The sequence below is a fragment of the Condylostylus longicornis genome, unplaced genomic scaffold (genome assembly GCF_029603195.1).
Source record: "Condylostylus longicornis isolate FDR11 unplaced genomic scaffold, ASM2960319v2 ptg000003l, whole genome shotgun sequence".
NCBI classification, from domain to species: domain Eukaryota; kingdom Metazoa; phylum Arthropoda; class Insecta; order Diptera; family Dolichopodidae; genus Condylostylus; species Condylostylus longicornis.
The window spans coordinates 3,927,262-3,949,986 of record NW_026577972.1 but is presented as its reverse complement, the minus strand read 5'-3'; the positions used below and the strand labels follow the sequence as shown (position 1 = coordinate 3,949,986).

The 22,725-nt window shown below is 24.3% G+C and overlaps 1 protein-coding gene across 1 annotated transcript; it reads left to right on the top strand.

Moving 5' to 3' along the window:
- Window positions 1-4,214: 4,214 nt before the first annotated feature.
- Window positions 4,215-4,652, top strand: LOC129607434 (uncharacterized). The gene has a single exon (XM_055518462.1). The coding sequence runs from the start codon at window positions 4,215-4,217 to the stop codon at window positions 4,650-4,652; it is 438 nt and encodes a 145-aa protein (XP_055374437.1).
- The last annotated feature ends 18,073 nt before the right edge of the window (window positions 4,653-22,725 follow it).

The window sequence follows — 22,725 nt, the reverse complement described above, 5'->3', positions numbered from 1 at the left end:
AAATATTGAACTTTAAAATTACAATCTATAAGTGTACAATTACTTTTGGCACTCACAGTATATTTGAATACAATTATTATTTTATTTTAACCTAAACCTTTTCTTTATTTGAGAAATTTATTTCTATATGTTCACCCGCAGTTTTAAAAAAACTAGGTATACATTCATAATAACGTGTGTTTGTGTTAATAATTTTATTTCTAATTTTTCCAACAGCAATATTTCAAAATTTTCGATTCTAATACATTCATATGTACATACGTTCATATGTTGGAACGAAAAATTTTAAAATCTTCAATTCTAATCCATTCATATATACATACATACACACATGTATTCATATATACATACATACATATATTTTTACATATATAAATTATTATTTTGTTTTTGTTTCTTTTTTAATTTTCGATTCTAATACATTCATATGTACATACGTTCATATGTTGGAACGAAAAATTTCAAAATCTTCAATTCTAATCCATTCATATATACATACACACATATATTCATACATACATACATACATATATATGAATAAAATTATTATTTTGTTTTTGACTAAACCTTTTCTTTATTTGAAAAATTAATTTTTGTATGTTTACTCCCATGATTTAATAATTATGCGTTTAAAATTTATTTCTATATATTCTACAGTTTTGAATATTATTAAATTCATATACATAGAAAGCTTAAAAAAAATTACTCAGGAAGCTTTAAAAAAAATATACATACATACATATTTATTTACTTAAAATTTTTGCGAATTTTTCCAAACTATTATAAGAATATTTTTTCGGAAATTTTCTTTAAACTTTTATATAACATTTTTCTGTTATACTCGTATATTAAAAAAAAAGTAAAATACAAAATAATTCAAACAAAATAAAAAAAAAAATTTTTAAAATAATCCAAAAAAAGAAAAATACAACATCCAGGCAAGCATTGATCCAATAACCTTCTGGCTATGAGACTACCACGCTAACCACTAGGCTACGCAGTACCTTGAATTTCTCTTAATAATTTTATATTTTATTCATATTTCGTATAACTCTTCAAAAACCATCCTATTTTACATTATATATATATAGCTACTTCTCAGGTGGTAAAAAGTACGGGTACTTCTAGAAGGGCTAGAGACATGGGACAAAAGGCATTAGGTAGAGTTTTACCTCTAGGGTACCAGAAAAATCTGACATTGGAACTTTTTAGCCCCGAAATAGCTCTATTTTAAGATTTTCTGAAAAAATTTTTGCATAACAAAAGCACGTTTTTCTTTTATACTTTTTATAATTAGAAACACAAACCAAGAAATAAATGATACGTTTTACGTTATTTTTATTATTAGAAACACAAACCGAGAAATAAATAATATTTGAAAATATAATGATCTCACATATTTTTGTTGCGGATAAACGAATTAATCTTAACGTAAATAAATGTCAGCTTTTATCAGACATCAGATGTTTTGTGACATCTGAATATTAATATTTCATTTGTTATTGTTTTGAACATTACGTTTCGTCAGCAAGCTTTAAAAAAATATATGTACATACAGAATATATGTATGTACGTATGTAGTTAGAATTTTATTTTTATTGTTCCAAACGGAAAACTGTAAAATGCTAAATTTTAATACATTTATATATACATACATATATTTGAATAAAATTATTATTTTGTTTTTGCCTAAACCTTTTCTTTATTTAAAAAAATTACATTCATATGTACATATATATATTTGAATACAATTATTATTTTATTTTAACCTAAACCTTTTCTTTATTCGAGAAATTTATTTCTATATGTTCACCCGCAGTTTTAAAAAAACTAGGTATACATTCATAATAACGTGTGTTTGTGTTAATAATTTTATTTCTAATTTTTCCAACAGCAAAATTTCAAAATTTTCGATTCTAATACATTCATATGTACATACGTTCATATGTTGGAACGAAAAATTTTAAAATCTTCAATTCTAATCCATTCATATATACATACATACACACATGTATTCATATATACATACATACATATATTTTCACATACATAAATTATTATTTTGTTTTTGTTTCTTTTTTAATTTTCGATTCTAATACATTCATATGTACATACGTTCATATGTTGGAACGAAAAATTTCAAAATCTTCAATTCTAATCCATTCATATATACATACACACATATATTCATACATACATACATACATATATATGAATAAAATTATTATTTTGTTTTTGACTAAACCTTTTCTTTATTTGAAAAATTAATTTTTATATGTTTACTCCCATGATTTAATAATTATGCGTTTAAAATTTATTTCTATATATTCTACAGTTTTGAATATTATTAAATTCATATAGAAAGCTTAAAAAAAATTACTAAGGAAGCTTTAAAAAAAATATACATACATACATATTTATGTACTTAAAATTTTTGCGAATTTTTCCAAACTATCTATATTATATTTTACAAGATTTTTCCAGTTCATGAACAGGTATACATATAATCTAATAAATAACAAAAACAAAGAAATGAAAATAGCAAAAGAGAATACTGGGTACATACATTACTCAATTGATTATACATACTGTAAAACAAAAACAAAAAATGAAAAGCGAAAAGCGAAAGAGAGTAAAAAAAGAGTAGTAATATTTTTTTTGTTTTTTTGCTTTACTACCTTAAACAAAAATAAAAAGCAAAAGGAAGCGAAATATTTTAAATGAGTTAAGTAAGAGTAAAATAATTTTTTGTTGTTGTATTTAACATGGAATGGAATTAAAAAAAATAAAACTAAAAATTGTGAGAGATATAAGAACACGAATAACGTTACGTTACGTACTTATCTAGATAACGTTGTTTAGAAGGAAATTTTTCGTTCTTAATTGTTAACTAATTCTTAATTTGAATTTTAATCATATCTATGTAATTAACAGTGACACATATTACATCTTAAAATTTATTAAATTAAAAATATTTCCATTACTTTTATTTATCATTAGTATTCAAACCAATATGATATTTATGCATATACAAGTATATACCTGCATATGTATGCCATAATATGTACAAATTTTTCTAAACTTATTTTAAAATTGATTGCCACAAACCTGTTTTTACAACAGATAATACTGCTTATAAGCAAACCACAGGGGCCCCTAGTTATAAGAATATTTTTTTGGAAATTTTCTTTAAACTTTTATATAACATTTTTCTGTTATATATTAAAAAAAAAATAAAATACAAAATTTAAACAAAATAAAAAAAAAAATTTTTTTAAATAATCCAAAAAAAGAAAAATACAACATCCAGGCAAGCATTGATCCAATAACCTTCTGGCTATGAGACTACCACGCTAACCACTAGGCTATGCAGTACCTTGAATTTCTCTTAATAATTTTATATTTTATTCATATTTCGTATAACTCTTCAAAAACCATCCTATTTTACATTATATATATATAGCTACTTCTCAGGTGATAAAAAGTACGGGTACTTCTAGAAGGGCTAGAGACATGTGACAAAAGGCATTAGGTAGATTTTTGCCTCTAGGGTACCAGAAAAATCTGACATTGGAACTTTTTAGCCCCGAAATAGCTCTATTTTAAGATTTTCTGAAAAAATTTTTGTATAACAAAAGCACGTTTTTCTTTTATACTTTTTATAATTAGAAACACAAACCAAGAAATAAATGATACGTTTTACGTTATTTTTATTATTAGAAACACAAACCGAGAAATAAATAATATTTGAAAATATAATGATCTCACATATTTTTGTTGCGGATAAACGAATTAATTTTAACGTAAATAAATGTCAGCTTTTGTACACTTACAATTTGTAACTTTAAAATTTAATATTTACTAAAATAGTGGTTTTTTACAAAAACTAATTAAACACAAATTTTATTTAATTCATTATTAATGAAAACAAGTAAGAAAGAAAATCAAAAAAAACAAAAATAAAAAGTATAAGAACAAAATAGAAAAAAAAGTCCAGATTTGAGGCGCCAAAAGAAACTGTACACTTGAGAAATTCTTGTTTTTATTTATTAAAAATAAGGGAGACTCCCAGTTAATTCAATAGCGAATGATATTTTTTGATAAACACATCGTACCAAAACATTTCTGGCTCATTTTTATTACTTGAGATCTTACTTCTTATTATTTGAGAAATATAGAACTGCTTTTTTTATTACTTTCCATTTTTTGTAAGAATGGGAAAACAAACTTCTTTAGAAACCCGACAAATCATAATTGATTTGCACAAAAAAGGTAAATCCTTACGAAATATAGCAAATACGACCAATAGAAGTCATAATACAGTAAAATATGTTATAGACAAATATAAAAATTTTAATGAAATTGATAACTTCAAAAAGTCTGGTAGACCAAAACGACTTTCTGATAAAGAAATAAGACAAATAGTGAGAGAAGTCAAAAACAACCCAAGTGTAAGTGCAGTAAAAATATCTAAAAATATTACTCAAACATCAGAAAAACCTGTAAGTGCTAGTACTATACGACGAGCACTACGTGAAAATGGACTACACGGTAGGTCTCCGCGACGAAAACCATATATCTCAAAAATTAATCAGCAAAAAAGACTAGAATTCGCGAAAAAGTACGAAAATAAAGATGTTAACTTCTGGTAAAATGTTCTTTTTACTGATGAGAGCAAGTTTGAAATTTTTGGTATAAAAAAACAAGGGAAAATATGGAGACCGAAAAACCAAGAATTTAATGAAAGAAATATTTTGAAAACGGTAAAACATGGCGGAGGTGGCATAATGGTTTGGGGATGTATGGCTGCTGCAGGGGTGGGAAACTTAGTTTTTATAGATAGTACGATGAACAAATTTCATTTTCTGAATATTTTAAAAGAAAACGTACGGCCTAGCGTTTTAAAACTACAGCTGAATTCTAATTGGGTTTTTCAACAGGACAATGATCCTAAGCACACTTCCAAAATAGTCAAGGAGTGGTTATTGTACAACGTACCTAAACATTTGGATCACCCTCCTCAATCACCCGATCTTAACCCCATTGAACATTTGTGGGAAATTTTGGACAGGAGGATACGAAAAAGGGCCATAAAGGACAAGGAGTCGTTGAAATCAGTTATACTCGAACAATGGCAAAAAATAACCGCAGCGGAAACACAGAAACTAGTGCAATCTATGCCAGACAGACTACAACATGTTCTGAAAGCCAAAGGAAAACAAACCAAATACTAAATTTGCTTCAAAACATATAAATTTTTAAGGTGTACAATTTCTTTTGACGCCTCAAAACTGGACTTGTTTTATGCTTTTGTTGTAAAACTTTTTATTTTTGTTTTTCATGTTTTTTTTTTACTTGTTTTTGTTAATAATGAATTAAATTAAATTTTTGTTAAATCAAATTTTGTAAAAAACCATTATTTTAATAAATATTGAACTTTAAAATTACAATCTATAAGTGTACAATTACTTTTGGCACTCACAGTATATTTGAATACAATTATTATTTTATTTTAACCTAAACCTTTTCTTTATTTGAGAAATTTATTTCTATATGTTCACCCGCAGTTTTAAAAAAACTAGGTATACATTCATAATAACGTGTGTTTGTGTTAATAATTTTATTTCTAATTTTTCCAACAGCAATATTTCAAAATTTTCGATTCTAATACATTCATATGTACATACGTTCATATGTTGGAACGAAAAATTTTAAAATCTTCAATTCTAATCCATTCATATATACATACATACACACATGTATTCATATATACATACATACATATATTTTTACATATATAAATTATTATTTTGTTTTTGTTTCTTTTTTAATTTTCGATTCTAATACATTCATATGTACATACGTTCATATGTTGGAACGAAAAATTTCAAAATCTTCAATTCTAATCCATTCATATATACATACACACATATATTCATACATACATACATACATATATATGAATAAAATTATTATTTTGTTTTTGACTAAACCTTTTCTTTATTTGAAAAATTAATTTTTGTATGTTTACTCCCATGATTTAATAATTATGCGTTTAAAATTTATTTCTATATATTCTACAGTTTTGAATATTATTAAATTCATATACATAGAAAGCTTAAAAAAAATTACTCAGGAAGCTTTAAAAAAAATATACATACATACATATTTATTTACTTAAAATTTTTGCGAATTTTACCAAACTATTATAAGAATATTTTTTCGGAAATTTTCTTTAAACTTTTATATAGCATTTTTCTGTTATACTCGTATATTAAAAAAAAAGTAAAATACAAAATAATTCAAACAAAATAAAAAAAAAAATTTTTAAAATAATCCAAAAAAAGAAAAATACAACATCCAGGCAAGCATTGATCCAATAACCTTCTGGCTATGAGACTACCACGCTAACCACTAGGCTACGCAGTACCTTGAATTTCTCTTAATAATTTTATATTTTATTCATATTTCGTATAACTCTTCAAAAACCATCCTATTTTACATTATATATAGATAGCTACTTCTCAGGTGGTAAAAAGTACGGGTACTTCTAGAAGGGCTAGAGACATGGGACAAAGGGCATTAGGTAGAGTTTTGCCTCTAGGGTCCCAGGAAAAGCAAGAATTCCAACCGCCCGCCCTCCCCCTTTACCCCCTCCATAGCAGAGTTTTGCCTCCAGGGTCCCAGAAAAATCTGACATTGGAACTTTTTAGCCCCGAAATAGCTCTATTTTAACATTTTCTGAAAAAATTTTTGTATAACAAAAGCACGTTTTTCTTTTATACTTTTTATAATTAGAAACACAAACCAAGAAATAAATGATACTTTTTACGTTATTTTTATTATTAGAAACACAAACCCTGAAATAAATAATATTTGAAAATATAATGATCTCACATATTTTTGTTTCGGATAAACGAATTAATCTTAACGTAAATAAATGTCACCTTTTATCAGACATCAGATGTTTTGTGACATCTGAATATTAATATTTCATTTGTTATTGTTTTTAACATTACGTTTCGCCAGCAAGCTTTAAAAAAATATGTGTACATACAGAATATATGTATGTACGTATGTAGTTAGAATTTTATTTTTATTGTTCCAAACGGAAAACTGTAAAATGCTAAATTTTAATACATTTATATATACATACATATATTTGAATAAAATTATTATTTTGTTTTTGCCTAAACCTTTTCTTTATTTAAAAAAATTACATTCATATGTACATATATATATTTGAATACAATTATTATTTTATTTTAACCTAAACCTTTTCTTTATTTGAGAAATTTATTTCTATATGTTCACCCGCAGTTTTAAAAAAACTAGCTATACATTCATAATTATGTATTGGCATTTATAATTTTATTTATAATTTTTCCAACAGCAAAATTTCAAAATTTTCGATTCTAATACATTCATATGTACATACGTTCATATGTTGGAACGAAAAATTTTAAAATCTTTAATTCTAAAACATTCATATATATGTACATACACACATACATTCATATATTCATACATACATATATTTTTACATACATAAATTATTATTTTGTTTTTGACTAAACCTTTTCTTTATTTGAGAAATTAATTTTTGCAAGTTTACCCCCATGATATAATAATTATGCGTTTAAAATTTATTTCTATATATTCCACAGTTTTGAATATTATTAGATTCATATAGAAAGCTTAAAAAAAATTACTCAGGAAGCTTTAAAAAAAATATACATATAAACTTTTATATAACATTTATCTGTTATATAGGTATTAAAAAACATAAAACACAAAATTTAAATAAAATAAAAAAAAAATTTTAAAATAATGCAAAAAAATAAAAATACTACGACATCCAGGCAAGCATTGATCCAATAACCTTCTGGCTATGAGACTACCACGCTAACCACTAGGCTAAGCAGTATCTTGAATTTGCCTTAATAATTCTATATTTTATTCATATTTCGTATAACTCTTCAAAAACCATCCTATTTTACATTATATATATATAGCTACTTCTCAGGTGGTAAAAAGTACGGGTACTTCTAGAAGGGCTAGAGACATGGGACAAAAGGCATTAGGTAGATTTTTGCCTCTAGGGTACCAGAAAAATCTGACATTGGAACTTTTTAGCCCCGAAATAGCTCTATTTTAAGATTTTCTGAAATTTTTGTATAACAAAAGCACGTTTTTCTTTTATACTTTTTATAATTAGAAACACAAACCAAGAAATAAATGATACGTTTTACGTTATTTTTATTATTAGAAACACAAACCGAGAAATAAAAAATATTTGAAAATATAATGATCTCACATATTTTTGTTGCGAATAAACGAATTAATCTTAACGTAAATAAATGTCAGCTTTTATCAGACATCAGATGTTTTGTGACATCTGAATATTAATATTTCATTTGTTATTGTTTTGAACATTACGTTTCGTCAGCAAGCTTTAAAAAAATATATGTACATACAGAATATATGTATGTACGTATGTAGTTAGAATTTTATTTTTATTGTTCCAAACGGAAAACTGTAAAATGCTAAATTTTAATACATTTATATATACATACATATATTTGAATAAAATTATTATTTTGTTTTTGCCTAAACCTTTTCTTTATTTAAAAAAATTACATTCATATGTACATATATATATTTGAATACAATTATTATTTTATTTTAACCTAAACCTTTTCTTTATTTGAGAAATTTATTTCTATATGTTCACCCGCAGTTTTAAAAAAACTATGTATACATTCATAATAACGTGTGTTTGTGTTAATAATTTTATTCCTAATTTTTCCAACAGCAAAATTTCAAAATTTTCGATTCTAATACATTCATATGTACATACGTTCATATGTTGGAACGAAAAATTTTAAAATCTTCAATTCTAATCCATTCATATATACATTCATACACACATGTATTCATATATACATACATACATATATTTTTACATACATAAATTATTATTTTGTTTTTGTTTCTTTTTTAATTTTCGATTCTAATACATTCATATGTACATACGTTCATATGTTGGAACGAAAAATTTCAAAATCTTCAATTCTAATCCATTCATATATACATACACACATATATTCATACATACATACATACATATATATGAATGAAATTATTATTTTGTTTTTGACTAAACCTTTTCTTTATTTGAAAAATTAATTTTTGTATGTTTACTCCCATGATTTAATAACTATGCGTTTAAAATTTATTTCTATATATTCTACAGTTTTGAATATTATTAAATTCATATAGAAAGCTTAAAAAAAATTACTCAGGAAGCTTTAAAAAAATATACATACATACATATTTATGTACTTAAAATTTTTGCAAATTTTTCCAAACTATTATAAGAATATTTTTTTGGAAATTTTCTTTAAACTTTTATATAACATTTTTCTGTTATATATTAAAAAAAAATAAAATACAAAATTTAAATAAAATAAAAAAACAAAAATTTTTAAAATAATCCAAAAAAAGAAAAATACAACATCCAGGCAAGCATTGATCCAATAACCTTCTGGCTATGAGACTACCACGCTAACCACTAGGCTACGCAGTACCTTGAATTTCTCTTAATAATTCTATATTTTATTCATATTTCGTATAACTCTTCAAAAACCTTCCTATTTTACATTATATATATACTAGGGGCCCCTGTGGTTTGCTTATAAGCAGCATTATCTGTTGTAAAAACAGGATTGTGGCAATCAATTTTAAAATAAGTTTAGAAAAATTTGTACATATTATGGTATACATATGCAGGTATATACTTGTATATGCATAAATATCATATTGGTTTGAATACTAATGATAAATAAAAGTAATGGAAATATTTTTAATTTAATAAATTTTAAGATGTAATATGTGTCACTGTTAATTACATAGATATGATTAAAATTCAAATTAAGAATTAGTTAACAATTAAGAACGAAAAATTTCCTTATAAACAACGTTATCTAGATAAGTACGTAACGTAACGTTATTCGTGTTCTTATATCTCTCACAATTTTTAGTTTTATTTTTTTTTATTCCATTCCATGTTAAATACAACAACAAAATATTATTTTACTCTTACTTAACTCATTTAAAATATTTCGCTTTTTATTTTTGTTTATGGTAGTAAAACAAAAAAACAAAAAAAATATTACTACTCTTTTTTTATTCTCTTTCGCTTTTCGCTTTTCATTTTTTGTTTTTGTTTTACAGTATGCATAATCAATTGAGTAATGTATCTACCCAGTATTCTCTTTTGCTATTTTCATTTTTTTGTTTTTGTTATTTATTAGATTATATGTATACCTGTTCATGAACTGGAAAAATCTTGTAAAATATAATATAGAATAGCTACTTCTCAGGTGGTAAAAAGTACGGGTACTTCTAGAAGGGCTAGAGACATGGGACAAAAGGCATTAGGTAGAGTTTTGCCTCTAGGGTACCAGAAAAATCTGACATTGGAACTTTTTAGGCCCGAAATAGCTCTATTTTAAGATTTTCTGAAAAAATTTTTGTATAACAAAAGCACGTTTTTCTTTTATACTTTTTATAATTAGAAACACAAACCAAGAAATAAGTGATACGTTTTACGTTATTTTTATTATTAGAAACACAAACCGAGAAATAAATAATATTTGAAAATATAATGATCTCACATATTTTTGTTTCGGATGAAAGAATTAATCTTAACGTAAATAAATGTCAGCTTTTATCAGACATCAGATGTTTTGTGACATCTGAATATTAATATTTCATTTGTTATTGTTTTGAACATTACGTTTCGTCAGCAAGCTTTAAAAAAATATATGTACATACAGAATATATGTATGTACGTATGTAGTTAGAATTTTATTTTTATTGTTCCAAACGGAAAACTGTAAAATGCTAAATTTTAATACATTTATATATACATACATATATTTGAATAAAATTATTATTTTGTTTTTGCCTAAACCTTTTCTTTATTTAAAAAAATTACATTCATATGTACATATATATATTTGAATACAATTATTATTTTATTTTAACCTAAACCTTTTCTTTATTTGAGAAATTTATTTCAATATGTTCACCCGCAGTTTTAAAAAAACTAGGTATACATTCATAATAACGTGTTTGTGTTAATAATTTTATTTCTAATTTTTCCAACAGCAAAATTTCAAAATTTTCGATTCTAATACATTCATATGTACATACGTTCATATGTTGGGACGAAAAATTTTAAAATCTTCAATTCTAATCCATTCATATATACAAACACACATGTATTCATATATACATACATACATATATTTTTACATACATAAATTATTATTTTATTTTTGTTTCTTTTTTAATTTTCGATTCTAATACATTCATATGTACATACGTTCATATGTTGGAACGAAAAATTTTAAAATCTTCAATTCTAATCCATTCATATATACATACACACATATATTCATACATACATACATACATATATATGAATAAAATTATTATTTTGTTTTTGACTAAACCTTTTCTTTATTTGAAAAATTAATTTTTGTAAGTTTACTCCCATGATTTAATAATTATGCGTTTAAAATTTATTTCTATATATTCTACAGTTTTGAATATTATTAAATTCATATAGAAAGCTTGAAAAAATTACTCAGGAAGCTTTAAAAAAAATATACATACATACATATTTATGTACTTAAAATTTTTGCGAATTTTTCCAAACTATTATAAGAATATTTTTTTGGAAATTTTCTTTAAACTTTTATATAACATTTATCTGTTATATATTAAAAAAAAATAAAACACAAAATTTAAACAAAATAAAAAAAAAATTTTAAAATAATGCAAAAAAATAAAAATACGACGACATCCAGGCAAACATTGATATAATAACCTTCTGGCTATGAGACTACCACGCTAACCACTAAGCTACGCAGTACCTTGAATTTCGCTTAATAATTCTATATTTTATTCATATTTCGTATAACTCATCAAAAACCATCATATTTTACATTATATATATATAGCTACTTCTCAGGTGGTAAAAAGTACGGGTACTTCTAGAAGGGCTAGAGACATGGGACAAAAGGCATTAGGTAGAGTTTTGCCTCTAGGGTCCCAGAAAAATCTGACATTGGAACGTTTTAGCCCCGAAATAGCTCTATTTTAAGATTTTCTGAAAAAATTTTTGTATAACAAAAGCACGTTTTTCTTTTATACTTTTTATAATTAGAAACACAAACCAAGAAATAAATGATACGTTTTACGTTATTTTTATTATTAGAAACACAAACCGAGAAATAAATAATATTTGAAAATGCAATGATCTCACATATATTTTAATTTCGAAAAATCGAAATAAACTTAAATAAATGTCAGATTTTATAAAAGACATCAGATGTTTTGTGGCAACTGAATATTAATACTTCATTTGTTATTGTTTTGAATATTATGTTTAGCCAGCAAGCTTTAAAAAAATATACATACACAATTTATGTACGTATGTATCTACCTAAAATTTTATTTTTATTGTTCGAGCGAAAACCTGTAAAAAATGCTGAATTCCAATCCATTCATATAAACATACATACATATATTCATATATACATTCATACACATATTTTTACATACATACATAAATTATTATTTTGTTTTTGACTAAACCTCTTCTTTATGTTTAAAATTCAATCCTATATGTTTACCCACAGTTTAAAAAAAACAGGTATCCATTCATGATTATGTATATTTGCATTTATAATTTTATTTATAATTTTTCCAACAGCGAAATTTCAAAATTTTCGATTCTAATACATTCATATGTACATACGTTCATATGTTGGAACGAAAAATTTTAAAATCTTCAATTCTAATCCATTCATATATACATACATACATATATTCATATATGCATACATACATATATTTTTCCATACATAAATTATTATTTTGTTTTTGACTAAACCTTTTCTTTATTTGAGAAATTAATTTTTTCAAGTTTACCCCCGTGATATAATAATTATGCGTTTAAAATTTATTTCTATATATTCTACAGTTTTGAACATTATTAAATTCATATAGAAAGCTTAAAAAAAATTACTCAGGAAGCTTTAAAAAAATATACAGACATATGTACATATTTATGTAATTAAAATTTTTGCGAATTTTTCCAAACTATTATAAGAATATTTTTTTGGAAATATTCTTTAAACTTTTATATAACATTTATCTGTTATATATTAAAAAAAATAAAACACAAAATTTAAATAAAATAAAAAAAAAATTTTAAAATAATGCAAAAAAATTAAAATACGACGACATCCAGGCAAGCATTGATCCAATAACCTTCTGGCTATGAGACTACCACGCTAACCACTAGGCTACGCAGTACCTTGAATTTGCTTTAATAATTCTATATTTTATTCATATTTCGTATAACTCTTCAAAAACCATCCTATTTTACATTATATATATTATAGCTACTTCTCAGGTGGTAAAAAGTACGGGTACTTCTAGAAGGGCTAGAGACAAGGGACAAAAGGCATTAGATAGAGTTTTGCCTCCAGGGTCCCAGAAAAAGCAAGAATTCCACCCGCCTTGCCCCTTCACCACCTCCAAAGATGTTTTGGTACATTTTTTTACAAAATGGTATTACATCTTATGGGGGTAATGTTTATATAATTTTGATGTCATATAATATATTGGAAATAAGTTAAATTCTATAAGTGTGAGTTATAACAAGAAAACAAAAAATTAATAATATCTACATATAGTTTTATAGCATGTACGATTTCATACACATTTACTTATATACATATGTATTCTTTTTTCGATTTGCTACAAAAGTATAATCAATTATACTAAGGTACAATCGGAAAGTAATCGATACAGCATTGGTATGCAATCATGTAAAAGACCTGTATGAAAATGTTTTAACAAAGTTTGGTGCCCAAAAATGTCAAAAATACGCATACAAATCGTATGCAATACGTATTACCCTATATACGTTAGAATTGGTGTTAACTCATTCTACAGTTACGCGTTTTATTCGCATGTATTATAAACTTCAAATACATACGTGCTTGAATTGTAGTTTATAATTAACAAAAATTTATGGCTTAAAGTGTTTATTGTAAAACATATTTTACGATTTTATGCGACATAACTCAAAGTGAAGTTTTAAAATAAATTACTCAAAAGGGATTAGATTTCAAAGGAACTAATTATTTGTTTAATTATGTATTTTTGGGTAATTATTTCTCAGAACTTTTTTATTTCAAGTTTTAAGTTTTATCTTATTATTTATCAGGAAAAAAACATATCTATATGCATATTATGTGTGTGTTTTTGAAGAAATAAAGTAAACTTAAAATATCTCAGCCACAGAATGGAACACAATTCCAAAACTACAGGCATCATACTTGCAAGGCTTGCAATGCAAGCACACACGACTAGTTATATATATATAGCTACTTCTCAGGTGGTAAAAAGTACGGGTACTTCTAGAAGGGCTAGAGACATGGGACAAAAGGCATTAGATAGAGTTTTGCCTCCAGGGTCCCAGAAAAATCTGACATTGGAACTTTTTAGCCCCGAAATAGCTCTATTTTAAGATTTTCTGAAAAAATTTTTGTATAACAAAAGCACGTTTTTCTTTTATACTTTTTATAATTAGAAACACAAACCAAGAAATAAATGATACGTTTTACGTTTTTTTTATTATTAGAAACACAAACCGAGAAATAAATAATATTTGAAAATGCAATGATCTCACATATATTTTAATTTCGAAAAATCGAAATAAACTTAAATAAATGTCAGATTTTATAAAAGACATCAGATGTTTTGTGACAACTGAATATTAATGCTTCGTTTGTTTTGTTATTGTTTTGAATATTATGTTTCGTCAGCAAGTTTTAAAAAAATATACATACACAGTTTATGTACGTATGTATCTACCTAAAATTTTATTTTTATTGTTCGAGCGAAAACCTGTAAAAAATGCTAAATTCCAATCCATTCATATATGCATACATACATATATTTTTACATACATAAATTATTATTTTGTTTTTGACTAAACCTTTTCTTTACGTTTAAAATTCAATCCTATATGTTTACCCACAGTTTAAAAAAAACAGGTATCCATTCATAATTATGTATATTTGCATTTATAATTTTATTTATAATTTTTCCAACAGCGAAATTTCAAAATTTTCGATTCTAATACATTCATATGTACATACGTTCATATGTTGGAACGAAAAATTTTAAAATCTTCAATTCTAATCCATTCATATATACATACACACATATATTCATATATACATTCATACACATATTTTTACATACATAAATTATTATTTTGTTTTTGATTAAACCTTTTCTTTATGTTTAAAATTCAATCCTATATGTTTACCCACAGTTTAAAAAAAACAGGTATCCATTCATGATTATGTATATTTGCATTTATAATTTTATTTATAATTTTTCCAACAGCAAAATTTCAAAATTTTCGATTCTAATACATTCATATGTACATACGTTCATATGTTGGAACGAAAAATTTTAAAATCTTCAATTCTAATCCATTCATATATACATACACACATATATTCATATATACATTCATACACATATTTTTACATACATAAATTATTATTTTGTTTTTGACTAAACCTTTTCTTTATGTTTAAAATTCAATCCTATATGTTTACCCACAGTTTAAAAAAAACAGGTATCCATTCATAATTATGTATATTTCCATTTATAATTTTATTTATAATTTTTCCAACAGCAAAATTTCAAAATTTTCGATTCCAATACATTCATATGTACATACGTTCATATGTTGGAACCAAAATTTTTAAAATCTTCAATTCTAATCCATTCATATATACATACACACATGTATTCATATATACATACATACATATATTTTTACATACATAAATTATTATTTTGTTTTTGACTAAACCTTTTCTTTATGTTTAAAATTCAATCCTATATGTTTACCCACAATTTAAAAAAAACAGGTATCCATTCATAATTATGTATATTTGCATTTATAATTTTATTTATAATTTTTCCAACAGCAAAATTTCAAAATTTTCGATTCTAATACATTCATATGTACATACGTTCATATGTTGGAACGAAAAATTTTTAAATCTTCAATTCTAATCCATTCATATATACATACACACATATATTCATATATACATTCATACACATATTTTTACATACATACATAAATTATTATTTTGTTTTTGACTAAATCTTTTCTTTATGTTTAAAATTCAATCCTATATGTTTACCCACAGTTTAAAAAAAACAGGTATCCATTCATAATTATGCATATTTCCATTTATAATTTTATTTATAATTTTTCCAACAGCAAAATTTCAAAATTTTCGATTCGAATACATTTATATGTACATACGTTCATATGTTGGAACGAAAAATTTTAAAATCTTCAATTCTAATCCATTCATATATACATACATACACACATGTATTCATATATACATACATACATATATTTTTACATACATAAATTATTATTTTGTTTTTGTTTCTTTTTTAATTTTCGATTCTAATACATTCATATGTACATACGTTCATATGTTGGAACGAAAAATTTCAAAATCTTCAATTCTAATCCATTCATATATACATACACACATATATTCATACATACATACATACATATATATGAATGAAATTATTATTTTGTTTTTGACTAAACCTTTTCTTTACTTGAAAAATTAATTTTTGTATGTTTACTCCCATGATTTAATAACTATGCGTTTAAAATTTATTTCTATATATTCTACAGTTTTGAATATTATTAAATTCATATAGAAAGCTTAAAAAAAATTACTCAGGAAGCTTTAAAAAAATATACATACATACATATTTATGTACTTAAAATTTTTGCAAATTTTTCCAAACTATTATAAGAATATTTTTTTGGAAATTTTCTTTAAACTTTTATATAACATTTTTCTGTTATATATTAAAAAAAAATAAAATACAAAATTTAAACAAAAAAAAAAAAAAAATTTTTAAAATAATCCAAAAAAAGAAAAATACAACATCCAGGCAAGCATTGATCCAATAACCTTCTGGCTATGAGACTACCACGCTAACCACTAGGCTACGCAGTACCTTGAATTTCTCTTAATAATTCTATATTTTATTCATATTTCGTATAACTCTTCAAAAACCATCCTATTTTACATTATATATATATAGCTACTTCTCAGGTGGTAAAAAGTACGGGTACTTCTAGAAGGGCTAGAGACATGGGACAAAAGGCATTAGATAGAGTTTTGCCTCCAGGGTCCCAGAAAAATCTGACATTGGAACTTTTTAGCCCCGAAATAGCTCTATTTTAAGATTTTCTGAAAAAATTTTTGTATAACAAAAGCACGTTTTTCTTTTATACTTTTTATAATTAGAAACACAAACCAAGAAACAAATGATACGTTTTACGTTTTTTTTATTATTAGAAACACAAACCGAGAAATAAATAATATTTGAAAATGCAATGATCTCACATATATTTTAATTTCGAAAAATCGAAATAAACTTAAATAAATGTCAGATTTTATAAAAGACATCAGATGTTTTGTGGCAACTGAATATTAATGCTTCGTTTGTTATTGTTTTGAATATTATGTTTCGTCAGCAAGCTTTAAAAAAATATACATACACAGTTTATGTACGTATGTATCTACCTAAAATTTTATTTTTATTGTTCGAGCGAAAACCTGTAAAAAATGCTAAATTCCAATCCATTCATATATGCATACATACATATATTTTTACATACATAAATTATTATTTTGTTTTTGACTAAACCTTTTCTTTACGTTTAAAATTCAATCCTATATGTTTACCCACAGTTTAAAAAAAACAGGTATCCATTCATAATTATGTATACAGTAGAAATCTGCTCGAGTGAACATAATAAAAACACAGGCTGTTCGTTCTATTGAACCTGTTCACTGTATTAAATGTCAAATAAATTAAACTAAAAAGTAGTTTTTAAAGCTTTATTGTTTCGAAAAGTATTCAGTTACTTTTTTTTGAATTTTTTTTTATTTGAAATTTTTAAAACAATATTTTCTCTTGTGTGACTTGGTCGGTTAACAAGATATCGTTGTCTGCAGCCCATTGTATAGTCTTATTTAGCGGTTCAAGGGCTTCATAATCAGAAATTTTTGCTTCAACTGTTTCTATCACATTTTCGGTTAAATTAGTAACCGAATTTGGCTTTTTAACTTCAGTTTTCTGCTATTAATCGCGCACACGGTTGATTTAGCTATACCAAATTTCTTAGATAATGTTGTAACACTTACTCCTGACTCTAAAGATTTTATAATTTTAATTTTTTCATTTAAATTCAAATGTTTTCTTTTAATATTTGTTTTCGGCATTTTAAAAAAAACTTGAACACTTTTATTTTATCGAAATTACACTTTAATTGAATGCCATTACCTAACACAATGTATGACTTATATGTTAAATAAACAAAATAATCCTCTCTTTTGTAATTCAACTTGAAAAATCCCGTTACAATGAGAAAAATAAAAAGAATAATATAAAAAAAAAAAAACAGTTTTGTAAAATTTGTTCACTATACTGGGCACTTATAAAAATTTTTGTTCACAGTGTAAGGCAGTCAATGCTAAAATTTTCGTGTTCACTCGACTGGGAAGTTCATAAAGTCAGGCGTTCACTAGAGCAGATTTCTACTGTATTTGCATTTATAATTTTATTTATAATTTTTCCAACAGCGAAATTTCAAAATTTTCGATTCTAATACATTCATATGTACATACGTTCATATGTTGGAACGAAAAATTTTAAAATCTTCAATTCTAATCCATTCATATATACATACACACATATATTCATATATACATTCATACACATATTTTTACATACATAAATTATTATTTTGTTTTTGACTAAACCTTTTCTTTATGTTTAAAATTCAATCCTATATGTTTACCCACAGTTTAAAAAAAACAGGTATCCATTCATGATTATGTATATTTGCATTTATAATTTTATTTATAATTTTTCCAACAGCAAAATTTCAAAATTTTCGATTCTAATACATTCATATGTACATACGTTCATATGTTGGAACGAAAAATTTTAAAATCTTCAATTCTAATCCATTCATATATACATACACACATATATTCATATATACATTCATACACATATTTTTACATACATAAATTATTATTTTGTTTTTGACTAAACCTTTTCTTTATGTTTAAAATTCAATCCTATATGTTTACCCACAGTTTAAAAAAAACAGGTATCCATTCATAATTATGTATATTTCCATTTATAATTTTATTTATAATTTTTCCAACAGCAAAATTTCAAAATTTTCGATTCCAATACATTCATATGTACATACGTTCATATGTTGGAACGAAAATTTTTAAAATCTTCAATTCTAATCCATTCATATATACAAACACACATGTATTCATATATACATACATACATATATTTTTACATACATAAATTATTATTTTGTTTTTGACTAAACCTTTTCTTTATGTTTAAAATTCAATCCTATATGTTTACCCACAGTTTAAAAAAAACAGGTATCCATTCATAATTATGTATATTTGCATTTATAATTTTATTTATAATTTTTCCAACAGCGAAATTTCAAAATTTTCGATTCTAATACATTCATATGTACATACGTTCATATGTTGGAACGAAAAATTTTAAAATCTTCAATTCTAATCCATTCATATATACATACACACATATATTCATATATACATTCATACACATATTTTTACATACATAAATTATTATTTTGTTTTTGACTAAACCTTTTCTTTATGTTTAAAATTCAATCCTATATGTTTACCCACAGTTTAAAAAAAACAGGTATCCATTCATGATTATGTATATTTGCATTTATAATTTTATTTATAATTTTTCCAACAGCAAAATTTCAAAATTTTCGATTCCAATACATTCATATGTACATACGTTCATATGTTGGAACGAAAATTTTTAAAATCTTCAATTCTAATCCATTCATATATACAAACACACATGTATTCATATATACATACATACATATATTTTTACATACATAAATTATTATTTTGTTTTTGACTAAACCTTTTCTTTATGTTTAAAATTTAATCCTATATGTTTACCCACAGTTTAAAAAAAACAGGTATCCATTCATAATTATGCATATTTCCATTTATAATTTTATTTATAATTTTTCCAACAGCAAAATTTCAAAATTTTCGATTCTAATACATTCATATGTACATACGTTCATATGTTGGAACGAAAAGTTTTAAAATCTTCAATTCTAATCCATTCATATATACATACATATACACATGTATTCCTATATACATACATACATATATTTTTACATACATAAATTATTATTTTGTTTTTGTTTCTTTTTTAATTTTCGATTCTAATACATTCATATGTACATACGTTCATATGTTGGAACGAAAAATTTTAAAATATTCAATTTTAATCCATTCATATATACATACACACATATATTCATACATACATACATACATATATATGAATAAAATTATTATTTTGTTTTTGACTAAACCTTTTCTTTACTTGAAAAATTAATTTTTGTATGTTTACTCCCATGATTTAATAATTATGCGTTTAAAATTTATTTCTATATATTCTACAGTTTTGAATATTATTAAATTCATATAGAAAGCTTAAAAAAAATTACTCAGGAAGCTTTAAAAAAAATATACATACATACATATTTATGTACTTAAAATTTTTGCGAATTTTTCCAAACTATTATAAGAATATTTTTTTGGAAATTTTCTTTAAACTTTTATATAACATTTTTCTGTTATATGTTAAAAAAAAATAAAATACAAAATTTAAACAAAATAAAAAAAAAAATTTTTAAAATAATCCAAAAAAAGAAAAATACAACATCCAGGCAAGCATTGATCCAATAACCTTCTGGCTATGAGACTACCACGCTAACCACTAGGCTACGCAGTACCTTGAATTTCTCTTAATAATTCTATATTTTATTCATATTTCGTATAACTCTTCAAAAACCATCCTATTTTACATTATATATATACTAGGGGCCCCTGTGGTTTACTTATAAGCAGCATTATCTGTTGTAAATACAGGATTGCGGCAATCAATTTTAAAATAAGTTTAGAAAAATTTGTACATATTATGGTATACATATGCAGGTATTTACTTGTATATGCATAAATATCATATTGGTTTGAATACTAATGATAAATAAAAGTAATGGAAATATTTTTAATTTAATAAATTTTAAGATGTAATATGTGTCACTGTTAATTACATAGGATATGATTAAAATTCAATTTAAGAATTAGTTAACAATTAAGAACGAAAAATTTCCTTATAAACAACGTTATCTGTTAAAATATTTCCATCAGGACCAAGATTATAAGGAGTTGGATAAAAGAAATTTGGAGCACTGAAAATAGCTGATTTAAAATGATTGTTTAAAATCCTTCAATGTCGGTTGTTAATAACTCGATCATTAATAACTTGACTATTTTCATTATAGTTTCTGAATTTATAATTTAGTATATCATTCCGATTTTGCATATAATATTCATGATTCCGAGTTGAAGTCGCTTCTGTATTTTGAGTTTTTCGTTCGAGAATTGCTTCACGATTTGCTGCATAATAAGATTGCATTTGAATTTTAATTTTGCTTGCTTTTTTAAATGCTTTCATATATTCTTTACGTTTGTTTTATTTGTTATCCATTTTTTAAAAAGAAAAGAATCCGCAATTGGAAATAATACCTTTCACGTTAAACTTTAAAACCAAACTGAATGTGAATTAATAAAAAATCAATGCCTCTTTTCTTTATACAGACCTGAGACCTGGCTTGGCTACTTACTCAATTGAAATTTCGCAAGCACACGAAGAATAATTGCCTTAGTACGTAACGTAACGTTATTCGTGTTCTTATATCTCTCACAATTTTTAGTTTTATTTTTTTTAATTCCATTCCATGTTAAATACAACAACAAAAAATTATTTTACTCTTACTTAACTCATTTAAAATATTTCGCTTCCTTTTGCTTTTCATTTTTGTTTATGATAGTAAAGTAAAAAAACAAAAAAAATATTACTACTCTTTTTTTATTCTCTTTCGCTTTTCGCTTTTCATTTTTTGTTTTTGTTTTACAGTATGTATAATCAATTGAGTAATGTATCTACCCAGTATTCTCTTTTGCTATTTTCATTTTTTTGTTTTTGTTATTTATTAGATTATATGTATACCTGTTCATGAACTGGAAAAATCTTGTAAAATATAATATAGATAGCTACTTCTCAGGTGGTAAAAAGTACGGGTACTTCTAGAAGGGCTAGAGACATGGGACAAAAGGCATTAGGTAGAGTTTTGCCTCTAGGGTACCAGAAAAATCTGACATTGGAACTTTTTAGCCCCGAAATAGCTCTATTTTAAGATTTTCTGAAAAAATTTTTGTATAACAAAAGCACGTTTTTCTTTTATACTTTTTATAATTAGAAACACAAACCAAGAAATAAATGATACGTTTTACGTTATTTTTATTATTAGAAACACAAACCGAGAAATAAATAATTTTTGAAAATATAATGATCTCACATATTTTTGTTGCGGATAAACGAATT